The following is a 25,282-nucleotide window of genomic DNA, read 5'->3' on the forward strand; positions in this document are numbered from 1 at the left end:
CCAAAAAAATTCTTGCTTAGGGCTACGAAAATCCTAAGGTCGGCCCTAACTTCCGTTAATTTGACGTTCATCGTACTAAGGTGTGTGGTGGGTGGCTATGTTTGTTATAGCTATGATGAACAAGCTTATATCCAAATACAAAGCCCTCCACCACATGGCTAACAAAAATAAGCTATATTTATATTTATATTTATTTATAAATCTTTATTTATGAGGCTTTCCTTTCATTTAGTCTGTTAGCTGTATTGTGACATTGTGGTTTCCATGCCACTGTGGTGTATGTAGTGTAAAGATCACCTTGCCACGACCCTAGCTGTTAGAGAGCTGGCATGCAGTCTGGACAGTCTCTGCTTTCGGCCCCTGCTGCCCCGAGCGGCTCCACATGACCCCTGGAACAGTCATTATGAGGCCCCTAGGGGCCACCGAGCTCTGCCCTGCCCCTGGTTGGTGCTCTGCTCTGGCACACACATTTAACCTGCGTTAGCGTCATGCTATTCATCTGACAGTTATAGTTATTAGTACGAGTGGTGTTCGTTGGGTTTGTTGGGACGCTGATCCTCTCAACGTTGGGTCTGGGGGCCACACCCAGGGGTCCAAATTAGACCCTTACTGTCAGTAACTCTTAAGCGCTTAACTGGCTTCAGGTGCCACATTGTGTCACCTACCCTTTAAAGTGTAGTATCCTCAAGGTTCAAGATTTGTACTTTATTGTTACATCTTGTGTACATAAGAGGAAAACTTATTTTGGTTTGGCTTCTTTCAGACAATGCAGCAGCATAGGTAATGACAACAATAGAATAACTAGACGCGTCGCGCCGGTCGCGGGTCGTGGCCGCCGGGACTCGAGGAATACGCCTGGAGGAATACCGTCGGAGGCCGCGCGACGTGCCATTCGAATTCGGTGCCGATCGGATCCCGCGTTAGCCCCTCCCACAAGTGTAACGGCACAATTATATAGTCACGTCACTCCTGAGATCACTTGTGTTTCATTTTGAAAGGATTGATCCCCCCCAAAATAATGTTCTTGCGTCAAACGGTTACGTTTTGTGCATTTGTGGTGCCCCCTATGGATCAAAGTGGAAACGCTTTTAGGGATTCGTTGAGTAAACCACCTTTGACATGTGATTAAAATTTGGGATTGACCGGACGTTTCCTTTGAGATTTTTTACCTTTTTTGTAAAACAGGCCCCTCCCGCTAACTTTGAAAGCCATTTACGGACGAACGGTATGGACTATCAAAATTCCACTTGGAGATGTTTATTGCATGGGTCCAGAGATCATGTGTACCGATTTTTGTGAAATTTTGACAAAATATGTGGGAGGAGGAGATAAAAGTGTGTTTTGAAGAAAATTCAAAATGGCGGAAAATCTATCCTGACACAAATGGGCGTGGTCTATATGGGGAGTTGCGTCATGACCCAATGAATCCAGGGAAAAATATTTTAATTCTACGACCTACGGTTCAAGAGTTATAGGCCTAAACGTAAAGTGGGCTGTTATAGCGCCATCATGAGGCCGACTGGTGTAATTTTTTTTTTTAATAATTTCGCAGTAAATTATGAACCTCCCCTCCAAGTCTTGTAACTCTAGCCCTTACGGTTTCTGAGAAAAAAATATACTTGAAATCGAGTTTTTTCATTTTCCCATTAAAGTGGATGGGGAAATTTAATACACTAATAAATCAATATCAATTAAACTATGTAACCAATCTCTTAGCAAAATACAAGCGCACGATTCCCGGTGAAGCCGGTCATTTTGACATATGGCACTAAATTGGGGGATAAAAACTGTGGGAGGAGTAGCGGTCTGAAATAAAGTTTATCTATAAATAAAGTGGGAAGAGTACTATAGTCTGGTTGCCCTGATAGGGCAACCACACTGATTATAGAAAACGTAAAAAGATTTAAAGAAAAGAGAGTGCAAAAAGAGACTAAAAAGAGCATCATCAAATCAAATGTACATGTGCATAAAAAGAAAAAACTTGGTATATTATATACACCACCAGCATTTTTACTTAAGTAGCTGCCACCTAACTTTGTGTAAACAACTTCACAGTATATTCTATATACAGCAGATTAGGTAGGTACAGTTCAGGCATAATGGTGCAATAAAAGGACGGATGGTTGGGGGGGGGGGGCATCTTAGCATTTCCCTTTGCCCTGGTTCGTTCTGGTTCTTGTCAGATCGTTCATGTACCTGATTATACGTGGAAAGAAGCTTTTTTGCAGTCTATTGCTAGTATAGCTTTGAGGCTGCGTAGAAGTTTTCCATGCGGCAGCATCTCAAACAGTCTGTGGTCGGGATGGTTTGGATCTTTGATGATTCCTCGTGCTTTGCTGACACAGCGTTCGTCGTGCAGGGCTTGGATGGGGGGGGGGATCACATCCGCTGATGCGTTCGGCTGTCCGCACGACCCTCTGCGTTGCCTTGCGGTTGAGCTCGGTGCAGCTGAGCTCACACATTATGCTGGGGTAGACAGACACCCCAAAAACATACATTTTCAGTCGTCTTAATTGTTCTATTTGTACACTCTCAGAGTTAGATTAACCAGTAGTGCGAAGTAGCTAAGTACATTTACTCAAGTACTGTACAATTTTGAGTTGTAAGTTTTTACTTTACTGGAGTATTTCCAATTTTCAGTATTTTTACTTCTACTCCACTACATCTCAGATCAAAATATTGTAATTTTACTACAATTATTTGAAAACTTAAGTTACCAGTTACTTTGTAGATTTTGATTGTTATTACAAAACATACATCAGCCCTACATAAATTTCGGCCATTTGAAAATAGCCGATCTACAAGCTCGCAATGCGTCGCATCGCGACGCATTGCGAGCTTGTAGATCGGCTATTTTCTAAAGATTTGTATTCATTCCATACATTAAAAAAACTTGTGAAATGGGACATTTCTACTTTGCAGTTTTGTTACTTTTACTTAAGTGGGATTTTTTTTTTTACTTTTTCCGCCACTGAAATGAACAAAAAGAAAATTAGTACTTTTTCCACCACTGAAATGAACACTGAGGATTTTACAGTGTAGATTGGGGTCCCATGCAGAGATTAAAAAAAAAAAGGTATATGTTCTGTCTTTTTGACTACAGAACATACCTCTGTCTGCCATACATTCCCCCTGCAGACCTCCATTGGAATCTGTGCAGAGTTTGGGATAAATTAAGACAATAATCTCTGTAGTAAACAACACCGCACTGAGGGGTCGTTTCAGGAAAACGTACCATGTGGAAACTTGATTGTTTTATCGCATTAGTGTCAACAAATTGCCTCGATATGGTCCTTCAATATGTTAATGTAAGCCCTTTGCAAAGGCTACTGCTATATCCAACCCAGCTAATGGAAAATAATGTTATATACGATACTGGTTTTCTATTTCCATTAGAATTACAACAACAAAAAAAGACTTTATTTAATTAAGACCGGGAACGCATCTGTGTCATTTTGAGATTTCTTTGGCAGATAATATACACATTTCAAATAATTGTAGTGGAGTAGTGAAGTGAGTAGAAATATGAAGTATTGAAACATGACGATATCCTTGTGAAGTGAAAGTACAGTAGCTCAAAGTTATGCTAGTACTTGAGTAAATGTACTCGGTTACCTTACTTCCACCACTTTGGCTTGGTTTCCTCCTCAACAGACTGTGAGGAGAGAGTGCATGGGGGGGGGAACTGGAGTGTGTTTGAAAACTTCTCATCCCCAATTGAGCATTAATCTTCCATACAAACCCACTGACTGGAAAATGATCCCCCTCTGGATCCATTCAACGCTAGTTACACATCACATTAGAACTCCTCCACTGGACACTTCACTGTGTGAGGAGAGGAGAGGAGAGGAGAGGAGAGGAGAGGAGAGGAGAGGAGAGGAGAACAGGGGACAGGAGAGGAGAGGAGAGGAGATAGAGGAGAGGAGAGGATAGGGTGGGAGGGGAGAGGAGGAGAGGGAGAGAAAGAGAAGAGTGGAGAGGGAGAAGAGGAGAGGGAGAGGGAGAGAAAGAGAGGAGTGGAGAGGGAGAAGAGGAGAGGAGAGGAGTGGAGAGAGAGGAGAGGGAGAGGAGAGAAAAAACGAGGTGAGGAGGGAAAAAAGTAGAAGAGAAGAGAAGACATGGACATCATGGTGTAAACATGCTACAGACGTCTATTTGTGGACGAGACAATGAGCAGAATGTTGGGTCGTCGGGCGGTCAGTCTCATTGGTCATTCTTCTGACACGCTGTATATTTGAGGAACTTTTTACACACTCACTGTTCAGTGCAATCAGAAGCAGAGTTACAGAGACGCTGGCCAAGAGAAACAACACTCACATTTATACTGCCCTGACCGCTCTGATGTCTGATATCCACCCATGGGGGTCAGGGAGTCTGATGTCCACCCATGGGGGTCAGGGGGTGGTTGTAGAGTGAGTGCTCTGTTAATGTAAAGGTCACAACAACTCACAACAACTTATAGGTCTGGTTGGAGTGTGTTTTAGAACCCACCGAAAGCCCTACAGCCCACTGTGGCTCTCAAACCTTTATTAAAGGAGAATTCCGGACATTTTAAGTGTTATCTTTGATGTGTCGTTACTCACCTACCGACGTAAAAAGTGGCATTGTTTTTTTCCAGAGATTCCCCTGTCGTCATTTTTTCAACCCCCTGCGTTGTCATAATGGGAGCGCGTGGCTTAGGGAAATTCGTCTATTATAACCGATGCAAAGTTATTTTTTTCTCTACTACTGCTCATTGTAGAGTCTCATGATAGTCAAACATGCGCTGAAAGTTCCTGAGAGGCTACCGGTAACGCCGAACGATTTAACACTGGTTGCTTGTTTCTCTACCTGGCAACACCAAGTTGCCAGGTTCTGGAAAGAAACAAGCAACCAGTGTTAAATCGTTCGGCGTTAAAGGATTCTCCTTTAAAGGACTTGTGTCTCAGCAGGATCTAGAAAAATCACACCCAGTGTGAAGTGAGTGGTGCCTTTGATGAGTTAATTTCATTAAGCTATAGGAACTAGAGGAACCATGTTAAATCCCTGTCCATTAATTTCAAGGCCGCTCAACTGGAACACAGAGGGGGCGGGGCGTAAGCAATTACAGCCTGTCCCTATAGAGCGTGCCAACGCGTCGTCACCACTGGGGGGCGTGGCATAGTAGCGCAGACATGTTTGTTTTGGGCAATGTTAAGTCAACCTGGTTTATACCCCTCAAAGATGTCCGCTGCTACCAAAAGACACTTGTTGACGCCCCCTTCAGGATTTTTGGCACGCTCTATTGGCCATCTAAGAGCACCAAGCAAGTTTAGGAAGTTTAGCATGCTAGGCTAAACCCAGTGGTCCCTGGTGTGGCTATTGTGATGGCAGACCTCTGACCAGTGTTGGTGGCAAGTTTGGTGTGGATCGGAGCAACGGTGCGCCTCGCAGGTCTGCATGTTACGTGTGTGTGTGTGTGCGCGCGCACGAGTGCAGTGCTGGCTCGCACGTGTGCATTGCTGGCTTATGTGTGTGTGTGCACGCGCCTCGCGTCCGTGTGTGTGTGTTTTTAATGTTATTCTTTTACATTAACCACTTCTGAGGAGAACATTGGCCGAAAAATAGCAGATCTACAAGCGTGCGTGAGGCATTGTGAGCTTGTAGATCGGCTATTTTCGACAAAGAGGTAGAGGGGAAAAAAGAGCAGACCAATTACAACACATGTTTTCTAAGTATTGAGGATTTACACATTAACATGAAGCTACACAATGATAGTGCTGTCAAACAAGTCTATGAAAAAGTTTAATCTGCAACACAATGTTATACAATACAGTATGTAGTGAGGGGTCCCTGCTTCAACTCTAGCTGGTTCAGCTAATAAGGGGTCCTTGACCTGAAAAACATTGAAGACTCCTGCCCTACCCTATAGCCCCCCCCCCCCCCCATCCGTGATGTCACGGCTGGGGAGGGGGGCCATTGGAGCCCCTATCTCCTCCCTGAGCTGTTTGAAGTCTCTCCTGATACGTTCGTCAGTGTTTTCAACAGCAGTGACACTCTCCATTCCCCCTCGTCTGGCTCTGTGTCGGCGTGGAGTGTGGACTCTGTCACAGCAGAGCAGCACTACACCACCCTGACACCATGGTGGAACAAGTACTCAAGTAAAAGTGTTAATACTGCAATGTAGAAATACTCTGTTACAAGTAAAAGTTTGGATTATTATTTTTTTTACTTGAGTAAAAGTACAAAAGTATTGATATCAAAAGATACTTAAAGGACGAAAGTAAAGGTACTCATCATGCAGAATGTCCCATTTCACAAGTTTCAAGTCTTTTGAAAATAGCAGATCTACAAGCTCACAATGCGTCGCGACGCATTGTGAGCTTGTAGATCGGCTATTTCCAAATGGCCGAAATGTATATAGGGGCTGAAGTGGGAATAATAATCACAATCCACAAAGTAACTAGTAACTCACATTTTAAAATCATTGTGGTGGAGTAAAAGTATAATATTGGCCTCTGAGATGTAATGGAGTAGAAGTAAAAGTACTGAAAATTGGAAATACTCCAGTAAAGTAAAAAAACGACCTCAACATTGTACTTAAGTACAGCACTTGAGTAAATGTACTTAGTTACTTTACACCACTGGTGTGGAGGAGTGTGGACTCTTGTCACAGCCGAGCAGCACTACACCGCCCTGCCCCCTGACACTGGTCAAAACTGTGTGAAACGCTGCCCCCAGCTGTTGGAATGCCAGCGCACTGACACAGTGCAATGTGGAGAATTCATTTATCTCTGAGTGGCGTCTGAGAATGTCTGAGAATGGACCTGGACCTCTTACATGTTTGTTTGTTTTTCTTTGTACTTTGTCATACTTACTGTAAATTAACACTGAAATATGCTGTATAGTGACAGACAGTATTTCTTGCAAACTGTGCAGAAGTTGAACCACTTCAACCCTCTTGAGTGAACTGGACCTGATTTTGGGTTCTGTACTTGGACGGCTCCCCCGTCCCCGTCCCCGTCCGTCCACTGTTTACACCATATCTTTTCGCTGAAAATAGCCGATCTACAAGCTTCTGATGATCGCTACAGTGAAGTGTGTGTGTGTGTGTGTGTGTGTGTGTGTGTGTGTGTGTGTGTGTGTGTGTGTGTGTGTGTGTGTGTGTGTGTGTGTGTGTGTGTGTGTGTGTGTGTGTGTGTGTGTGTGTGTGTGCGTGCGTGCGTGCGTGCGTGCGTGCGTGCGTGCGTGCGTGCGTGCGTGCGTGCGTGCGCGCCGATCAAAGCCATGTTTAGTGTGCACAATGCCAGAAGGCCACAGCAGTGCCTCCACACATTTTCTGTGTGATACTTAGAAATATATATTTTATAATGGACGTCAAAGGGGCTCTGAATAGGCTGAAAACTTGCCCAAGTTGGGAATGGATTTATTTTGTATTCTTTATTATTATTCAGGCATAAGGATTCAATGGGATGTAACCTTTCCGTTTAAATAAACACAGAGACGTTGATGAAAGACGTACTTTATTCAAGCATCTGAACTGTGAGCTGAAGGAAGTTGCAGCCGTCCGTCTGGGCTGTTCCTCTTGTCAAACAATACGTTATGTCACTCACCAGAGAAGTCCTAACACGAAGCGAGGAACCTATCCTCAGGTCAACCTGCTCTTCCACACCGTAAACATCTGGAGGGTCCATTTCTCTCTGAAAGTGTGGGGGTCATTTTTTTTAACACGTTCAGAGTTCTCTGTGTAGAAGTATAGTGGCTCAGAGAGGCGTCATCCCAAAGCCTATACCGCTTGTGCAAGGACCAGATTTGCCAGATCTGCTTATTATAATTTCCCCGCAAGATTTTATTTGAAAATAGCCGATCTACAAGCTCACAACGCGTCGCATCGCGACCCGTTGTGAGCTTGTAGATCTGCTATTTTCAAATAGCTGATGTATATGTTAAAGTGCTCATGTGGCCCATAGTCGCTTCTTTTGGGCTGGTTTTCCTAGACCTGGTTGCTTGTTTCTCTCACAGAATCTGGCAACACTGGCAAGGACGCGCTGTGATTGGCCAGTTGGGGGCAAACGCTCAACCCCAAAACATGATTTTACGATTCTGTGCCTCTCGGTACGTGACTTGAACGGCGCTGAGTCGGCTCAAGCAAACTTCACAACGTTCGGCGCGGCGACTCGCTTGCTTTAGCTCGCTCGATGGTGCCTCACGTACGCGTCTCAAGTTCACTTGAGACGGAGCGCCTCTGTCGCGGTCCAAAACATTATTGGCCTAAAAGAGTTGTTGTAGGCGAAAGAGGCAGTTCCGCGTTAGTCACAGAAGCGGTGCGTGGATGTAGCACAAGCAGTGTAGGCCAGGGGTCTTCAAAAGGGGGTCCGGGACCCCCCTAGTATCCCTTTTCTGAGGAGAACTTTAGCCGAAAATAGCAGATCTACAAGCTCAGTGAGCTTGTACATCTGCTATTTTTGGCAAAGAGGTATAGGTGTAGAGGGAAAAAAGAGCAGACCACGTAAACAAAATAAAGTTGAATCTGAAACACAATTTTATACAATATAGAGGAGGGGGTCCCTGCTTCATCTCTCTCTCAGCTGAAAACGTTGAAGACCCCTGGTCTACCTGACAGTGTTGATTTTTACAGCAATTTTTTATTTAGTTTTAGTCATAGTCTTTGGAATAAAATTCCATTTAGTTTCATATTTTAGTCATCTGAAATGTTTTAGTCTAGTTTTAGTCGACTAGATATCATAAGATTATAGTCTACTAAATCTACAGTTGATTTAGTCGACTCAAATTAATTAGGCGGTGCCTTGATGGCGTCGTAATGGCTGATTTTACACTTGGTTGCATGCTGAAAATAGCCGATCTACAAGCTCACAACGCATCGCAGCGCAACGCGTTGTGAGCTTGTAGATCTGCTTTTTTTCAGAGCGTAACCACACATAAAATGACTTGTCTTTTAGTTCTACTGGATCTCTTCTCCACTAGATCCCTCACTAACATTTTAGTCTAGTTTTTATTTGTTGTCAAAATTGTCAATATATTTAGTCTTAGTTTTAGTCATCATAGCTTAGTTTTTATTTAGTATTTATTTGGTATTCGTCAGTGAAAAAAGGTCGTCGACGAACATTTTTCGTCATAGTTTTAGTCGCCAAATCAACACTGCTACCTGATGACCAAAAGCCTAATAATATCTCCCCCGGCCAAAGGGGGGAATTCCCTTTATGCTACTATAGGCTAGTGTTGGCTTTCCAACGCGGTAGACCCCGGGTTCGATTCCCGGGCGTTACCGTTACAATGGTCACCGAATGATATGAATATTATGGTTGAAAATGGGTGAAGTGCTCCTTTAAAAGGTTTGCGTTGAACATTATGTATGCGGTTCCAACAGGAACCTGATCGTCCTGAAGTGAAGCCACGCCCCCTGCTGCTGCTGCTGCTGCAGTCCCTACCGCAAGCTAAACGCATTACAACTACCGCAATTACACTCATTTTTGTCATTTGCTAAATAAATAAACTCTAAACTGCCATAAAGATGCCCGCAGCGGAGCCCAGCGCTGCTTTAGCAGGGAGATGGATTAGATAATCCTGGCCTCCCCCCCCCCCCCCCCACCCCCACCGCCTGAATTTCTACCTTGTTTCAGAGCTGCCTATTAAATGATCCAGAAAATCTGCGTAATGATGATGCAGGTGGGAAAGACATTATGGACGTGAGTGGCTTTTTCTGCTACCATTTCAGAGAGAGAGAGAGAGAGAGAGAGAGAGAGAGAGAGAGAGAGAGAGAGAGAGAGAGAGAGAGAGAGAGAGAGAGAGAGAGAGAGAGAGAGAGAGAGAGAGAGAGAGAGAGAGTTATAGCGTTGCATGCATTCCCGGCTAATGACCACATTCTGCTTGAGCAACAAGCAACGCTTGACTTAGACCTAACTAACGTGGAAGGAAAGAAATCGTGGCAGTTATTATGGGAGGAAACCTTGTATGTCTTTGTTTTCAGAAAATAAAAACGTTCTTAGTTCAGTCACAAGCTCGTTGCTAATTTGCTCTTTTATTTGGTTTGGTATTTATGAAACCCACAGACACACTTAAAGCGACACTACAGTATGTAACAATAAAACGTAATGTTGTCCAATATGTATGGTTAATGCAATATAACTTATACAATTTGTCTCCCTGCTCTTCTGTTGAGACATTTAGATGGTGTCAAAGGTCATGTCTCACCTATACACACAGGATCTGACACGAATTTTGACCTGATGGACAAGATTTAATTTATCCCCTGAGCAAGCAGGCAGCAGGCTCTATTAGCTCGATGGTAAAAATGTCAACAGACGCGCAGGAAACCGGGTTCAAATCCAGGATAGTAGAGGAAACCACTCAACAGTATCACATCTACAGGCCCGCTAAGCTTGTGAGCCTGTAGATCGGCTACTTTTGTGTAGCCTGCAACATATTTCATATGTTTTTTAACAGTTTAAATATGGAGATACGAGGTTACTGCCCCATAGCCACGAAATTCCGATTTTAACCCTTTAAGACCGGGAACACATCTGTGTCATTTTAAGATTTCTATTCAAAATTAGCAGATATACAAGCTCATAGCACGGCACTCGAGCTTGCAGATCTGCATTTTTTTTTTTTAATCGTGAAAATGTGTGCAAATCTTTAGTTTGAATATATACTTTTTTAAAGCGAAAGTTTTTAACTCAAATCTTTGCTTCTGGGGATTTTACAAATGTTACAAACAGTTTTTTTTTTCCTATTTTATTTTTATTTTTTACTTATGTTGCTATATTATCAATGTTTTTCGAACTTTTTTCACGTCAAGGACCCCCAAAATAATATGTATTTGTCCACGGACCCCCTCCCATCTAAAAATATTTTGTTCCAGGGACCCCCAGAAGCAAAGATTTGAGTAAAAAATGTATATAAAAGATTTGCACAAATTTTCACGATTTTCCTAAAAAATAGCAGATCTACAAGCTCATAGCGCGGCACTCGGTGCCGCGCTATGAGCTTGTATATCTGCTATTTTTTGAATAGCCCAAATAAATCGGAAAATGACACACATGCGTTCCCTTCCCGGGCCTTAAAGAGTTAAGCACCCCACCCACCCACCCACCCAGCCACCCACAAACTCCTCAGTACACATAAAGCACACTGTGTGCAAATGAAGCAGTCTGCTAATGAAGCAAACCAAAGACCATTTATTCTATTATGTACAGCTCATTATAGAGAGACTTCATAGCAAACATAATCAACATAATCAACGCCGCCGCGGTTTGCATGTTTTTGGATGGATTTCTGCGGTTCAGTTGAGAATTAAGGAACCGGTAGATTAAATATCAACGTAACGCACTAAAAATAATGAGCCAATATCTTACGGTAAATGACACAACACGACTCTCAGGTTATTTGAGGCAAAAATAATCAAACGGTATGATGATGATGATGATGATGATTGTGTATGTGGTTCACAGAAGGTCAAATCATTTATTCAAGTTCCACAGTTATAAGGCCACTGATTTAAATGTTACAATGTTTAAAATGAAAGTATGTTTTACCCTGTAAACCCTGTATTGTCAGCGACTCTTTCCCCCAGAATATGGATGCTAGGGTTCAAGTGATTATTAACCCATTAAGACCGGGAACGCATCTGTGTGTCATTTTCAGATTTCTTTGGCTATTCAAAAATAGCAGATCTACAAGCTCATAGTGCGGCAATGAGCTTGTAGATCTTTGACACATGTGCAAATCTTTTAATATATATATTTTTAAGTGAACATTTGTAACTCAAAATCTTTGCTTCTGGGGATTCCACAAATGTCTTCTAAATCCCAACAGTTTTTTTTTTAAACTTATGTTGCTATAATATCAGTGGTTCTCAAACCTTTTCATGTCAAGGGCCCCCAAAATGATATGTATTTGGCCGTGGACCCCCATCTCAAAATACGTTGTTCCAGGGACCCCCCCCATGAAGCAAAGATTTGAGTTACAAATGTTCGCTTTAAAAATATATATATATTCAAAGATTAGCACACATTTTCAAGATTTTTTCAAAAATAGTAGATCTACAATCCAACGATGAGCTTGTATATCTGCTATTTTTGAATAGCCAAAAAATAGCCAAAGAATAGCCAAAGAAATCTAAACTGACACAGATGCGTTCCTAGATTAAATGGGTTAACGGCAACAAAATCAAGTTTATTATCCCCATGGTTCAAATGTGTCCATTCAGCTGTTCTTATAGGGTTCAGAGATCATACAGTATCACAGTGTGTCTTCAGTCTTCACATCGCTCCACCTCCACACAGGGAACACATCTTCTATAGCAGTGGTTCTCAAACCTTCTTCATGTCAAGGGCCACACTTTTAGAACCTCTGTTCAACTGAATAATGTCTTTTCATCGCGGGCCGCGGTCACACGGCCATGCGGCAAAGTAAGAGTTACACTTTAGCCTTTTTAACATTGTTCTCATGGCCTGTCGATGTTCTTGTACCGACACCCTTACTGTATCTAATCTGATAGGATTAAAGCAATAATAGTATAAGACTACTGTCTGGACCTGACCCTTGTCCTCCCTACCAGAGGAGGACAAAGTACTTCACCTGTGTCAAAGTATAGATACTCCCGGTCAAATATTACTCGACTTACAGTAGCCCTGTCAAATAAAGTAGCCTACCTGAGTTAAAGGGTTAAGCTCCTTACACACCGGGTGCGATTTTTTCATGCGAATAATACGTTTTTTTTTTAAAAACCTTATAAAGTCAATGCAAGCTTCCACGGAGCGAAAAAGCGATGCGAAAAAGCGTATTTTAATTATTCGGAACGAGCCCGAATTGTGCGTATATTCGCATAATCGCCAGTGTGTAATGACCTTTAGAGTGAAAATAGCCGAGCTACAAGCTCACAAGGTGTCGCAATGCACCGCTCTGTGGCTATTTTCACTATTTGAATTAGGGCTTAAGTGGTTAATTCATAATGTCCTTTTTTTCCCCTTCCTGGAAAAGTAGTGGAGTCAATAGTACAATATTTGTCCTTTGAAATGGAGTGGCACTCCACTACAAAGTCATAAGTATCCAAAAATACAAATACAAAATACAGATACTTAAAAGAAAGTGTTCTTAAAGCAGCACTATATATTCTTTTTTTCAATTAAAGGGTCTACACCATGAATTTCATTTGTTTTTTAGTATTTTTTGGGCTCCCCAGTGTCTCTTGTACCCCAAAAAATATTTTTTTTTAACATTCAGTCATTCATTCTCATTTCAGAGATTTTCAGAATGGGCGTGTCTGAACAGGCCATTTCAGAATGGCAATGCAAGTGACATCACTTGCATTGCCATTGCATTGATGCTGGCCAGACAGAATTGCTCAGTAGCCCCCCCCTGCCCAAGAGGACGTTTTGGTATTGCAGCTGAAAGTGCTGTATAAGCCAGAGACAATTGACTTGGGATGAGTATATCTGAGTGATGATTTAGGCTCAAACCTTTTGAAAAAGGTTTGAGGGACATACACCATATGATATTAAATATCAAATATATTTTTTAAATTCATGGTGTAGATCCTTTAATAAAATGTAATTCTGTCCAATGTGTTGGGTAGAGTATGTTAATACAATATAACTTATCTAATTGAGGTGGTTGTATTTTGTCTCCCTGCTCTTCTATTGAGACATTTAGATGGTGTAAAAGGTCATGTCTCACCTAGACACATGGGATCTGACACGAATTTTGTGTATTAGCTCATTACTTATAATATTAGTATTATTATAATTATTATATAATATATTATGGATCATGAAGCACAGAGAAAATAAAATAAAGATAACAAATAGAAAATCAAATCCAAAAATATTTTAAATCATGTATAACAATACATGTGATCATGCATTGTTAATATATAAATATATTATGGATTATGAAGCAAAATCCTTAGTTTCTGTTTTACTGTATTATTTGTCATTCTCCTGTTTTTTTTAAACTTTTTTTGAGACTTAAAATAGTTTTCCTTATTTGTCATGCATGTACTTTATGTTGAAAGGGTAGGCAGAATATTAGCTGTTTAGCTTCAGCCTATATACCATTGTAGTTGTTTTATGCGAATGGAGTATATTGTTTGCATAGTGAACTGATGACCAACATATAAACTTGCAAAGTGAAGTGAAAGTACAAATGTCAGCACTTGCGGAGGAAACCCGTGTTCAAATCTGGGGTAGAAGAGGAAAGTTACATATAGTGCAGCTTTAAGTACAGTTCTCAAGTGTGCATTGTTACCGTCCAGTGTTGATTTTGACAGCAAATTTTGATTTAGTTTGAGTCTTTTGAATACAATTCCATATAGTTTTAGTCGACTAAATCTACAGTTGATTTAGTCGACTATAATGATAATGTATTTTGGCGGTGCCTTGATGGCGTCGTAATGGCTGATTTCACACTTGGTTGCATGCTGAAAATAGCCGATCTACAAGCTCACAACGCGTCGCAGCGCGACGCGTTGTGAGCTTGTAGATCTGCTATTTTCAGAGCGCAACACCCGAGCGCAACCAAACATAAAGTGACTTGTCTTTCAGTTCTACTGGATCTCTTCTCCTCTAGTCCCTCACTAACATTTTAGTCTAGTTTGTATTTGTTGACAAAATTGTCAATATATTTAGTCTTAGTTTTAGTCATCATAGCTTAGTTTTTATTGAGTTTTTATTGAGTTTTCGTCAGTGAAAAAAAGGTAGTCGACGACGAACATTTTTCGTCATAGTTTTAGTCGACGAAATCAACACTGTTACCGTCCACAGTTGCTGGTTCCAACGTTACATAATAAAGACATAATACAATGTCAGCGTACGGTCATGTTTCTCCATGTAGCCTGGGGGCTTACAAAGTACATTTTTTTCCCGCGGAAACACGTGATGTCGTATTCATCAGACGGGAAAGAAAGCGTTCTGCTCTGGCTAACGGAAAATCAAACCCGCGCTCCGCCTCGTTGACTCCCCTGACCCTCTGACATCGCTCATTTATATCTCTAATTTATTACTGTCACTTTACTGGTGTAGAAAATTAACTGATTTTATTTTTTTGTGCCAATTGGCACCTATTGCATGCATGTCCTGCTCTGGAAGGGTTCCCCCCTGTTCTCTGATCCTTCTCAGACTTTCTTCCTTGTCTTTTCCTTGTTCTTTACAGTTTGTTTGCATTAATGTGTTAACTCTTTAACTGCCCGAATTAAATCATCGTCTATAGCTGCCCTTGCCAGCGTTTTTCTAACCTTTGAAAATTCATAGAATATTATCCCTCACAACGATCCACCCGGTGATCGCCTCAAAAGGCGTAGGGGGGTCTCAGAGAATCAGGAAAAAAAAGGCTCTGCCACCACGATAATCCGTTCCATAGTTATGGGCAGTTGAATATGTAGCTTGTTTTTCCCAAAAAGCAACAGAAAGCAGAGACATTTTCACTTTTATAAATTATATAATACTACACGAAACCAGCTTCGTTATGTTGTGATCACGTGATTTCTATGTGTAGTTTTCATCATCATCATAATCATTCACAGGCTGCGGAAGAGCGTCCTCTATCGTAAACCCCTGAAAACACCACATGACCAGAATCTCGTCATTGGCGGCCTGAGCCTTGGAGTGAATTCTCGTCATTGGCAGACAATGAGTTACTGTAATGACAGAGGGTGTTGTTTGTTCCCTTTCGTCTCTGTCAGGTGGTAACCATATGTCCAAAACCGTTACGTTTAAGGATTCAAATTCAAAAGATATAAAAGTAGCAGTTCCACGTTTCAAGCTTGTATATTGTGTGGCACACACACTGAGTGCCGCACAATGATCTTGTAGATCTGCTATTTTTTGAATAGCCAAAATGACACAGAGGCACAGAGGCTTAATCCTTATCAACAGTTGATCACTTATCAACTGAGCAAATGCGGTGGACAGACAATAAAGCTAAAGAGAACAGAATCATATCAAGGAGATCAAACAGATGTGCATCAGTTCAATCAGTTCAATCAAATTCAAGCCAATCATCAACAGCTGGAACATCATGGCGTTCCCTTTGATCAGCAGTCAGAGCTACTTCTCGTAGCGATGGCAGACAGTATTGTTGTGTCCTCATCATGTGGTCACGCCCACCATGACCTCATCATGTGGTCACGCCCACCATGACCTCACTGATGTCCCACAGTTTGCGCGCCACCCGCTGGTCGGTGGCCTTGGGCAGGAGGACCTGCGGCCGACAGTCGGCGAAGCACTTCCCGTGGACCCCCTCCACGTCCGCGCTGCAGGCCAGGTGGACGGAGGTGCGCGCCCCCTCCTCCGGGCTCTTGAACACGGCGTGGGACAGCAGGCTGAACAGGGGCTTGGCCAGGAGGGGCACGTGGACGTGTCGGCCCAGGTTGGTCCGCACGATGCCCGGGGTGAGGCCGTTCACCGTCACGACGCTGCCCTCCAGGCGCTGGGCCTGGTTAGTTAGGGATGGGACCGTGTGAACAGTTATATGTCAAAAATGCAATGGTGGTACATTAACTAAGTACTTAAGTACAATTTTGAGGTATTTGTACTTTACTGGAGTATTTCCAATTTTCAGTACTTTTACTTCTACTCCACTACATCTCAGAGGCAAATATTATACTTTTACTCCACTACAATTATTTGAAAACTTCAGTTACTAGATACTTTGTAGATTTTGATTATTATTACAAAACATACATTAACCACTTCAGCCCTATATATTTTTCGGCAAATTTGATAATAGCAGATCTACAAGCTCACAATGTGTCGCGAAGTGACGCATTGTGAGCTTGTAGATCGGCTATTTTCAAAAGATTTTAATACATTTTATCAATTTGAAAACTTGTGAAATGGAACATTCTGCATAATGACTACTTTCTACTTTTGGTACTTTAAGTACATTTTGATACCAATGCTTTTGTACTTTTACTTGAGTAAATTTCTACATTGCAGTATTGATACTTTTACTTAAGTAAAATAAGTGAGTACTTTTTCCACCACTGCAAAAATGTTTGTGGCCCAAAATAAGTGTCATTAACAATATTATCCCGATAATCCAAATATGCTTAAAACTCTTAAAATGCCTCTTTGGTTAACCACTTGCACCCTAGCATCCATATTCTGGGGGGGATACGTACAAAAATAGCAGATCTACAAGCTAACAATGCACCCGGCCTCCATATTCTAATCTAGGAGGAAACATTAGCCAAAAAGCAGCAGATCTAGAAGCTCACAACCCGTCGCAACGTATGTTTTTGGGCAAAGACATTTGGCGTGGGTGGAAGGAATGCGGTCCAGAGCCAGAGTACAGAGCCAACTCGGGTCCAGTGTGTGATGGATTTCACAATAAATTAAAATCTCTGTGATATGATAATTGTGAGTGATGAACGGTAATAAGGATAATAGTCGTACCAGCTCAGAGACGAACAGCAGGTTAGCCAGCTTGCTGCGGCCGTACGCGAAGGCCTTGTCGTAGGTCTGCTCACTGCCCAGGTCCTCAAAGTTGATGTCCCCGTTCTTGTAGAGCTGTGAGGAGACAAAGACCCCGTATTACAACTTAAAAAGCCAAACAAAACTAACACTGACAATAATAAAAACTCAAACTAAGCCTATTCACAAAATAAAAACTAAACTAAACCAGCAAACCCACCTTTAACCCATTAAGACCTGAGGCCGATTCTACAAAATGTCTGTTTTTAGAATGTCTGTTTTTTTTTTTAAACTTATGTTACTATGTCAGTGGTTCTCAAACCTTTTCATGTCAAGGACCCCAACATGTATATATATTTGGCCAAGGACCCCCATCTCAAAATATGTTGTTCCAGGGACCCCCAGAGGCAAAGATTTGAGTTACAAATGTTTGCTTGAAAAATATATATTCAAAGATTTGCACACATTTTTACGATTTTCTCAAAAATAGCAGATCTACAAGCTCATAGCGCGGCACTCGGTGCCGCGCTATGAGCTTGTAGATCTGCTATTTTTGAATAGCCAAAGTGCAAAATAATGCCTTTTAGCTCAAATAAAAAAATGGCTTAAAAACTAATTAAAACCAATCTGAAAGTGAAAACGAAATAAGAATTAAAACTAATGAAAAACTATAAACTACACTAACCTTGGAGGAGAGACCACCAGAGTGTTCACTAACCTTAGAGGAGACCACCACGATGCGGCTGGGTGCAGAGCGTTTCAGCAGGTCCAGTAACAGGTGTGTCAGTAGAAAGTGTCCCAGGTGGTTGACCCCAAACTGCATCTCAAAGCCGTCCTCTGTCTGGCTGTAAGGACACTGGTAGATGCCGGCGTTGTTGATCAGCACGTCGATGCGAGCTTCCTCCTGGACAAAAAATAAAAAAGAATTGTCCTGTTTCATGCTTTGTCGTAGGACAGTGTAGCAAAAATAACTGATCAGTAATCCTATATTAAACTTGGCTAATGGGAGGACCGGTGGACCACGCTCATGTCACTATTTTGTTTTGTTAGTTAGTTTGTTTATTTTGATCATCTTCAACAGTATCCATAACATTACATACAGTAACGTAATGAAACTGTAACATAGTTAAGGTAATCCAATCGGCTGATAAGCTAAAAGCTTATATATATATGCCTATCCTTCGTACATGTCATTGTGTTTGACAAAAAGCATGGCACACACTTAGCCATAATGACTCAGCCATAATCATAGACTAGAGCATGGGTTCCCAAACATTTCAGCCCGCGACCCCAAAATAATGTGGCCATTGACTCGCGACCCCACCTAACCGTGGAGGTAATTTATGCACATAAACTTGCACGTTCGGTGCGCATTTGTAATGTACTTTAGTATGACTTTTGACTGTATTCAATTTGAATACAATTTGAATTCAATCAATCACATTTACAGTACCTAATGAGATGGGTGAAATGTACTATTTGTAATCATTCTTAGATTGAAAATTTTAGATTATTATTATTTTTTTACCCCAAATAATTTCGCGACCCCACCGTCAGTGACCCCAACTTTGGGAACCCCTGGACTAGAGTATAAGGTGTTCCCAATGCAGCTACGCCCTAATATGGAGTGTGTTGTCTAACCTAAATGTGCCGTCATGGCATCAGGTGCAAACAAATCAGTCAGCTCCATATATGGGTCGCAAAAGAGGGCATGCCAAGGATATATATATATATATATATATATATATATATATATATATATATATATATATATATATATATATATATATACTTGGGCATATCGGTCTGATTGCCCGAACCTCTTTTTTTTTAATGCTTGGTTGAAAGTGGTTAAGCGTGTCCATGGGTTTAATAAATATTGAACCAATGAAAAGTATTAACAAATAGCTTGTGACTAAATAATAACTATTGGATCTATTGACACACAGGTTCTTTTGTCCTCCCATTGCCTGAAAAGTAACGGTCACTCACTGTCACTGTCAGTGACAATACTATACAAACAGTAATAATGACATTACAAGGCCTACTGTACAATACAGTCCAAAGCAGCAGCTTTGAATATGTAATGTTTTTTCTATCGTTCTACTGTTGGTCTAGAAAGCCCCAAAGAGCCTGGCCACCGGCCTGACAAAAGTGGGTTCTTCCATTTGAATTTCAACACACTTCTTTTTTTTTATACTGTACTGCATTTTATTATTCTACTGTGGATAATCTGACTTTTATTTGTGTGGGAATTCAAATATATTTTTATTTGCGTCTTAAAAGGACTTGACAGACTCACATCTGTGCAACATGTGTTAGCCAGTAATGTTTGATTCTCCCTTTTATTGACCAACTGCATGTAAATGGAGCAAAGCTTCAAATGTAAACTCCAGTTAAGTGTGTGCCATGTGTGTGTTTGTATTACTATACTTGTGAGGTCCAAATGTACCCACACAAGTATAGTAGAATTTGATAAAACAAAATGTTTCCTCTCAAGAGAAAGAGTTGTTTTATGGTTGAATTTTTTTTTAGATTTAGGCTTGATTCATACTTCTGTTTTGCCGTGCGCTGCTGTGGCATACCCCCCCCCCCCCCCCAAAAAGCCGATCTACAAGCTCACAACGTGTTGCGAGCTTAGATAGGCTATTTCAGGTGCACCACCGGCACACAATGAACTCAGGCTTTAGGGTTATAGGGTTGAAAATTATAAAAATGGAAATTACAAAAATTACCGTCCTAAAATGTTGATGTCATCACATGCAGGGTTGAGCTGAAGGGGGTGCTACGGGGGGTCGTCGACCCCTTAGTTCCCAGGCTGGGGGCTCGCGCGTGCTCCACATGCACGAGCTCCACATGCACGCGCAAGCACTCACCGTCAGCCGCCCGCGAGCCGTCAATCATTAACACAACAACGCACCGTCAGGGGCGAGCTATATTATACCTCTATGGGGGCGAGCCGTCTTTAACACCTTTAACAATGGCCTCAACCTGGCTGCTTTGCATAACATTAAAGACATGGAGTGTGAAAGGGTTAATCGCTTAGCAGAGGACAAGAGCTAGTAGCCTGCCAGACACTCACAAACTTATCCCTGTCTAGCTCTGGTCCATAGCGTTAGAAGGAGTTCTCCTTAACGTTATGGTACTTTCGATTCTTTCCCCTCGCACCGCTGTAGCGCAGCCTCTCGTCTGTAGTAAAAATAAAAAATACACTTTTGGTACTCACCAAAAACAAAGACGGTTTTATGGAGTTGAAAGCCTATTCTACTAAGTGGGAACACTGTGAGCCCCCACCTCACGTCTAAAATACACTTTTTGGCCAGAAAATAAAATATTTCACCGGAAGGAAGAATCTGGTCAATAGGAAAATTCCATTGACCAGATCTGTAGAGGGCACTGTGGAGTAACGAAAAACAGGTTTTAATTCCGGTGAAATATTTCCTTTTCTGGCCAAAAAGTGTATTTTAGACGTGAGGTGGGGACTCACAGTGTTCCCATTTAGTAAAGTAGGCTTTCAACTCCATAAAACCGTCTTTGTTTTGGTGAGTAGCAAAAGGGTATTTTTTTTATTTTTTACTTGTTTTAAAAAACACTGTTTTAAAAGCAATGTAAGTCTTAAAAAAAAAGTTATTCAAGTAAAGACAAGTTGATTGATTATTTTAAGTACTTATGTGCGGGTGAATATATGTAAAGGGCTTTTATATAAAAAAAAGGAAAATAATGTTGCTATGTTGGATATGCAGGCATGTTGCTATGTGCACATGCCTGCGCGCGCATGTGCGCGTGCACGTGCGCGCGCACGTGACGTCATAAAATATAGCCCCCTTAGTTAAAAAATCCACAGCTCACCACTGATCACATGTATATAGTAATACAAACGTGTGTGTGTGTGTGTGGGGCGCAATAATAAAACATCAAGATGGGCAATAAAAAAGTGAAGGGACATGAAAACAATAAAAGGCCTAGGCTATTTATTATATTGCATTCTGTTATCACATCATCTAGTCATAATATAACACTATTCACTAAACTGGATATGGTTGCCAAGGGCGACGACGACTGACGGCTGTCCTGGCACTGTGATTGGCTGATCCAGGTTGCCAACTTGGCAACCCAACCAGCTAACCAGCCAATCACAGCGCGACCGTCCACTCTGGGCTATGGGATCTATAGGTCTCATGACTCTGAGTCTGTACCAAAACAAAACAAAGTGTTGTTCCAGGACCGTTAGGGTCCATTGAGGGCTTGCAACTCTGAGAGTGTACAAATGGAACCAAACGGACCCTTTACGGGTCCGTTTGGTTCCATTTGTACACTCTTAGTTATTAAAAACGTTTTAAATCAAGAAGTTAGACGGGTAACTATTATAACGCAACGTTACCTCTAGCCCTGAATCATGACTGTCATATCATGACCGTCATGGATGAACTTCAACCTGGTCTTTGCACTTTCTCCATTTACAGTCCGTACATCTGCATAAACGTTCAAATTTCAAATATAAAGTGCTTACCTCATGGTCACGAATGTAACAATACTGTACGGGCCATCAGAAGTACCCGTAGCCTCCGTATTATTCAATAAAAAGCATTTTAATCCGATCGGTGGCCATTTTCTTCGTATTTACGCCACATTCTTTCAACTACGCGACCCTATCGGTTGGGAGGTGTATAGCACTCTGATTACATTATAACTATGAGGAAAATGGCCACCGATCGGATTAAAATGCTTTTCATTGAACAATTAAGAGGATACGGGTACTTCTAAGGGCCCGTACATAATTGTAACATCCGTGGCCACGAGGTAAGCACTTTATATTTGAAATCTGAACGTTTGTGTAGATGTACAGAGATGTATGGAGAAAGTGCAAAAACCAGGTTGAGGTTCATCCATGACTGTCATGTAATCAGGGCTATATAGTCAGACAGCCACAATACCTCCAGTATGCTGCTGCAGAACGCGCGCACGGAGCGCAGCGAGGCCAGGTCCAGATGTCTGAGCACCAGATGTGCGCTGATGGCGGCGGGGGTCTGCGTGATGACCTCCTGACCCCTCTCCATGTCCCTGCACGCCATGATCACGCGCCCCCCGCGCCGGGCCACCTCCACCGCGGTGGCCCGGCCGATGCCGCTGTTCGCCCCGGTCACGATCACCGTCTTACCGAGCATGCTGGTGTCACCAGCAGCATCCCCCGGAGCCCCGGTGGTCTCACCGCCACCGCCGCCGCTCATAGTGTCTCTGATGCGGGGACGTGTCTTGTTGTTGTACCCCCCCCGGTCCCCCGAGACACGGTTCACTCAACAACTGCCCGTCGCTCTCTGTCAGCGTTGCCAGGTTTTGTGAGAGAAACAAGTATTGATTGAGTACTTTATTGGAAGTTTGCATAAAAAGCACATGAAAGTACAGTTGGTCAGATAATAGGAATTAAGAAAAAACAAAAAGCGATTGGCTTGTTTCCATTGGGGTCCTATGTATTCAATTCATAGAAACATTTAGAGACAAACAATAATACAATACTATTAACATCATATAAACAAGTAGTAATACAAAATTAAGGTAAGGGGGGGGGGGGTTCTGGTGATAGGCTTGAAATACATCGGTTGTTTGAAAATAGCAGATCTACAAGCTCACAACGTTGTAGATCTGCTATTTTAAGAATTGAAACTAAATGTGGAATATTTGGAATATTTTTGAAACCTTCTAACAACACAAATCTGGTAGGGGGCTCCCTGGCATAGGCCTAATAATTATTTGGACAAAAAAATTAACAAGCCCAAATAAAAAAATGCACTTTAGAAACAAGCCCAAAAAACCTGCAACAAGCCAATATTTACAAGTAACTTCACAAAAAAGAAGCCCAAAGTCGCTTATAATAAGCCGACATGGCAACACTGCTGTCTGCGTACACTGCAGCCACTTTGGTCTTACACTGACTGACCATGAAGGAAGGATTGATAAGGAAGGATTGATAAGGTGATCAAAGGGGATAAAAAATAGCTATGTCTCTACCGTAGAACCTGTGTTCCGATGGACCCAATGTTGTTATTATTTAGTCATAAGCTCTTGTTAAAACTTTTCATTGGTTCAATATTAAAAAAGATGTAGGACACACACATCCCATACCAGCTGGGCTGGGTGCTGGATCATCAAAACTTTGTAGAAACAATACATTCATTCATTAATAACAATAATAATAATAATACTAACATGGGAGCATAATACTGGCGTGCAGATTTTATAATTTTCTCAATATTTGTGAAACCCACAGACAGACTTATTTAACCAGGTTGACTTAAAATAAAAATTCAAAAATAGCACAAAAAAAAACGATCTATGAACTCAGCACGTCGTGAAGCGTGGTGCGTTGAGAGCTTGTAGATCTGCTATTTTCCTACTTTTAAGTGACACTGTTATTATGACAAAGTTGGGCAATTAATTTCCTAAAACAACCTGTAATAAAAAGTTTAAATATGGAGATAAAAGGTTTCTGCCTGACTGCAACAATATTGAATAGCTATATGTCTATAGCACCCTTCAACAGCAAGCAAGCATAGCAACAAACTGCAAACCATGCACAATATATATATATATGAGGACATTTGCATACAATTACAAATAGCCTAGAGTTAAAGAGAATAATAATAAGAATATGAGCTCAAATCTAACATAAAATAAGAGAATATAGTTTTAATGAAGCAGTGATCAATAAAAGGCAGTCTACATCAGTGGTTGTTAAAGTGGGGTAGGGGGGGCACGGTGGCGCAGTCGGTAGCGCTGTCGCCTCACAGCTAGAAGGTCCTGGGTTCGATTCCCGCCGGGGACGCTGTGGGCGTGTCTTCTCCTCCACGTCATCAGCGCCCATACCCTAGGTGCAGGTTGGTGAAAGGGCCTTTCTGTGTGGAGTTTGCATGTTCTCCCCGTGTCTCCTAGGGTAGTTAATACCCTCACAAAAACATGTAGTAATCCTGGTCACTATACTGCCTCCCCCTGGTCAGCCGGGGCGCCTGATGGAGGGGAAGGGAACTGATTGGAATAACGTGTTCCTTCCACGCGCTACGTCCTACCAGGGAAACTCTCCCCTGTCAGGTGACAAGAAGGTCAGTTGGCTCTCATGCATTGAAGGAGGCATGAGCTCGGCCCTGGCCTCCCTAGGTTGGTGGGGGGAGTGTAGTGCCCAGGATCACTTAGCAAATTGGCACCGGGTGAAAAAAAGGGTTACAAAAATCGAGGGATAAAATAAAAAAAAAGTGGGGTCGGACGGTCCTTGGGGGTGTTCCAGGGGGTCCCCGCAGTTAAATCTGTTAATACATTACTTTTAATACTTTATTCATATTTTATACTTTGGCTATTTAAAAAAAAGCAGATATACAAGTTCACTGAGCACTTGTAGATCGGCTATTTTTGAACATTTAAAAACAAATCTTGAAAGTATTGAAATTGTTTTAATAACATGGAATACCTTTTTAAAACACAAATCTTCTCTTCTATATCATAATTTTGGGGGTCCTGGGCATGATAAGGTTTGAGAACTGACTGGTCTACATTATTATTGCCTCTTTAAAAGCCCTGCACTGTACTTGTCTTTCCCATTATTTGAACCTCCTGCGCCTCCTGATCCGTCGACCCCTAGGTGATTGATTAACAGACGTTCAAAAGGATGCTAAATGGTTCATGGAGGCTTTTTTGTTCTGTTTTTCTCCAAACATTTGTGGTGACATACAGTGGTGGAAAAAGTATCAATACTGCAAAAAAATAAATACTCTTTTACAAGTAAAAGTCCGGAATTCAAAATGTACTTGAGTAAAAGTACAAAAGTATTGGCATCAAAATGTACCAAAAAGTACTCATTGTGCAGAATGTCCCATTTAAAATTTTCAAATCTTTAGAAGAATCTT

The 25,282-nt window shown here is 41.7% G+C and overlaps 1 protein-coding gene across 2 annotated transcripts in view; it reads right to left on the reverse strand.

The window, feature by feature from the left end:
- LOC308074869 (retinol dehydrogenase 14-like) overlaps positions 1 to 22,696 on the reverse strand; it is a 42,597-nt gene extending 19,901 nt beyond the window's left edge. The window contains exons 1-4 of one of the 2 annotated variants that reach the window (XR_013932136.1): positions 22,325 to 22,696; positions 18,109 to 18,294; positions 17,373 to 17,486; positions 14,560 to 16,410 (exon numbers count right to left, since the gene is read on the reverse strand). Coding sequence is in view for 1 of the 2 variants with exons in the window: in XM_080414369.1 (XP_080270495.1) it covers positions 16,093 to 16,410; positions 17,373 to 17,486; positions 18,109 to 18,294; positions 22,325 to 22,618 (912 nt within the window). In the remaining variant the exon portion in view is untranslated. Of the gene's footprint in view, positions 1 to 14,468; positions 16,411 to 17,372; positions 17,487 to 18,108; positions 18,295 to 22,324 lie in introns of those variants that run through there. The other variant, XM_080414369.1, reaches the window with a different exon arrangement.
- Between the last annotated feature and the right edge of the window lie 2,586 nt (positions 22,697 to 25,282).

The sequence above is a fragment of the Gymnoscopelus braueri genome (assembly GCF_963280865.1).
Source record: "Gymnoscopelus braueri genome assembly, chromosome: 19".
NCBI lineage: Eukaryota > Metazoa > Chordata > Actinopteri > Myctophiformes > Myctophidae > Gymnoscopelus > Gymnoscopelus braueri.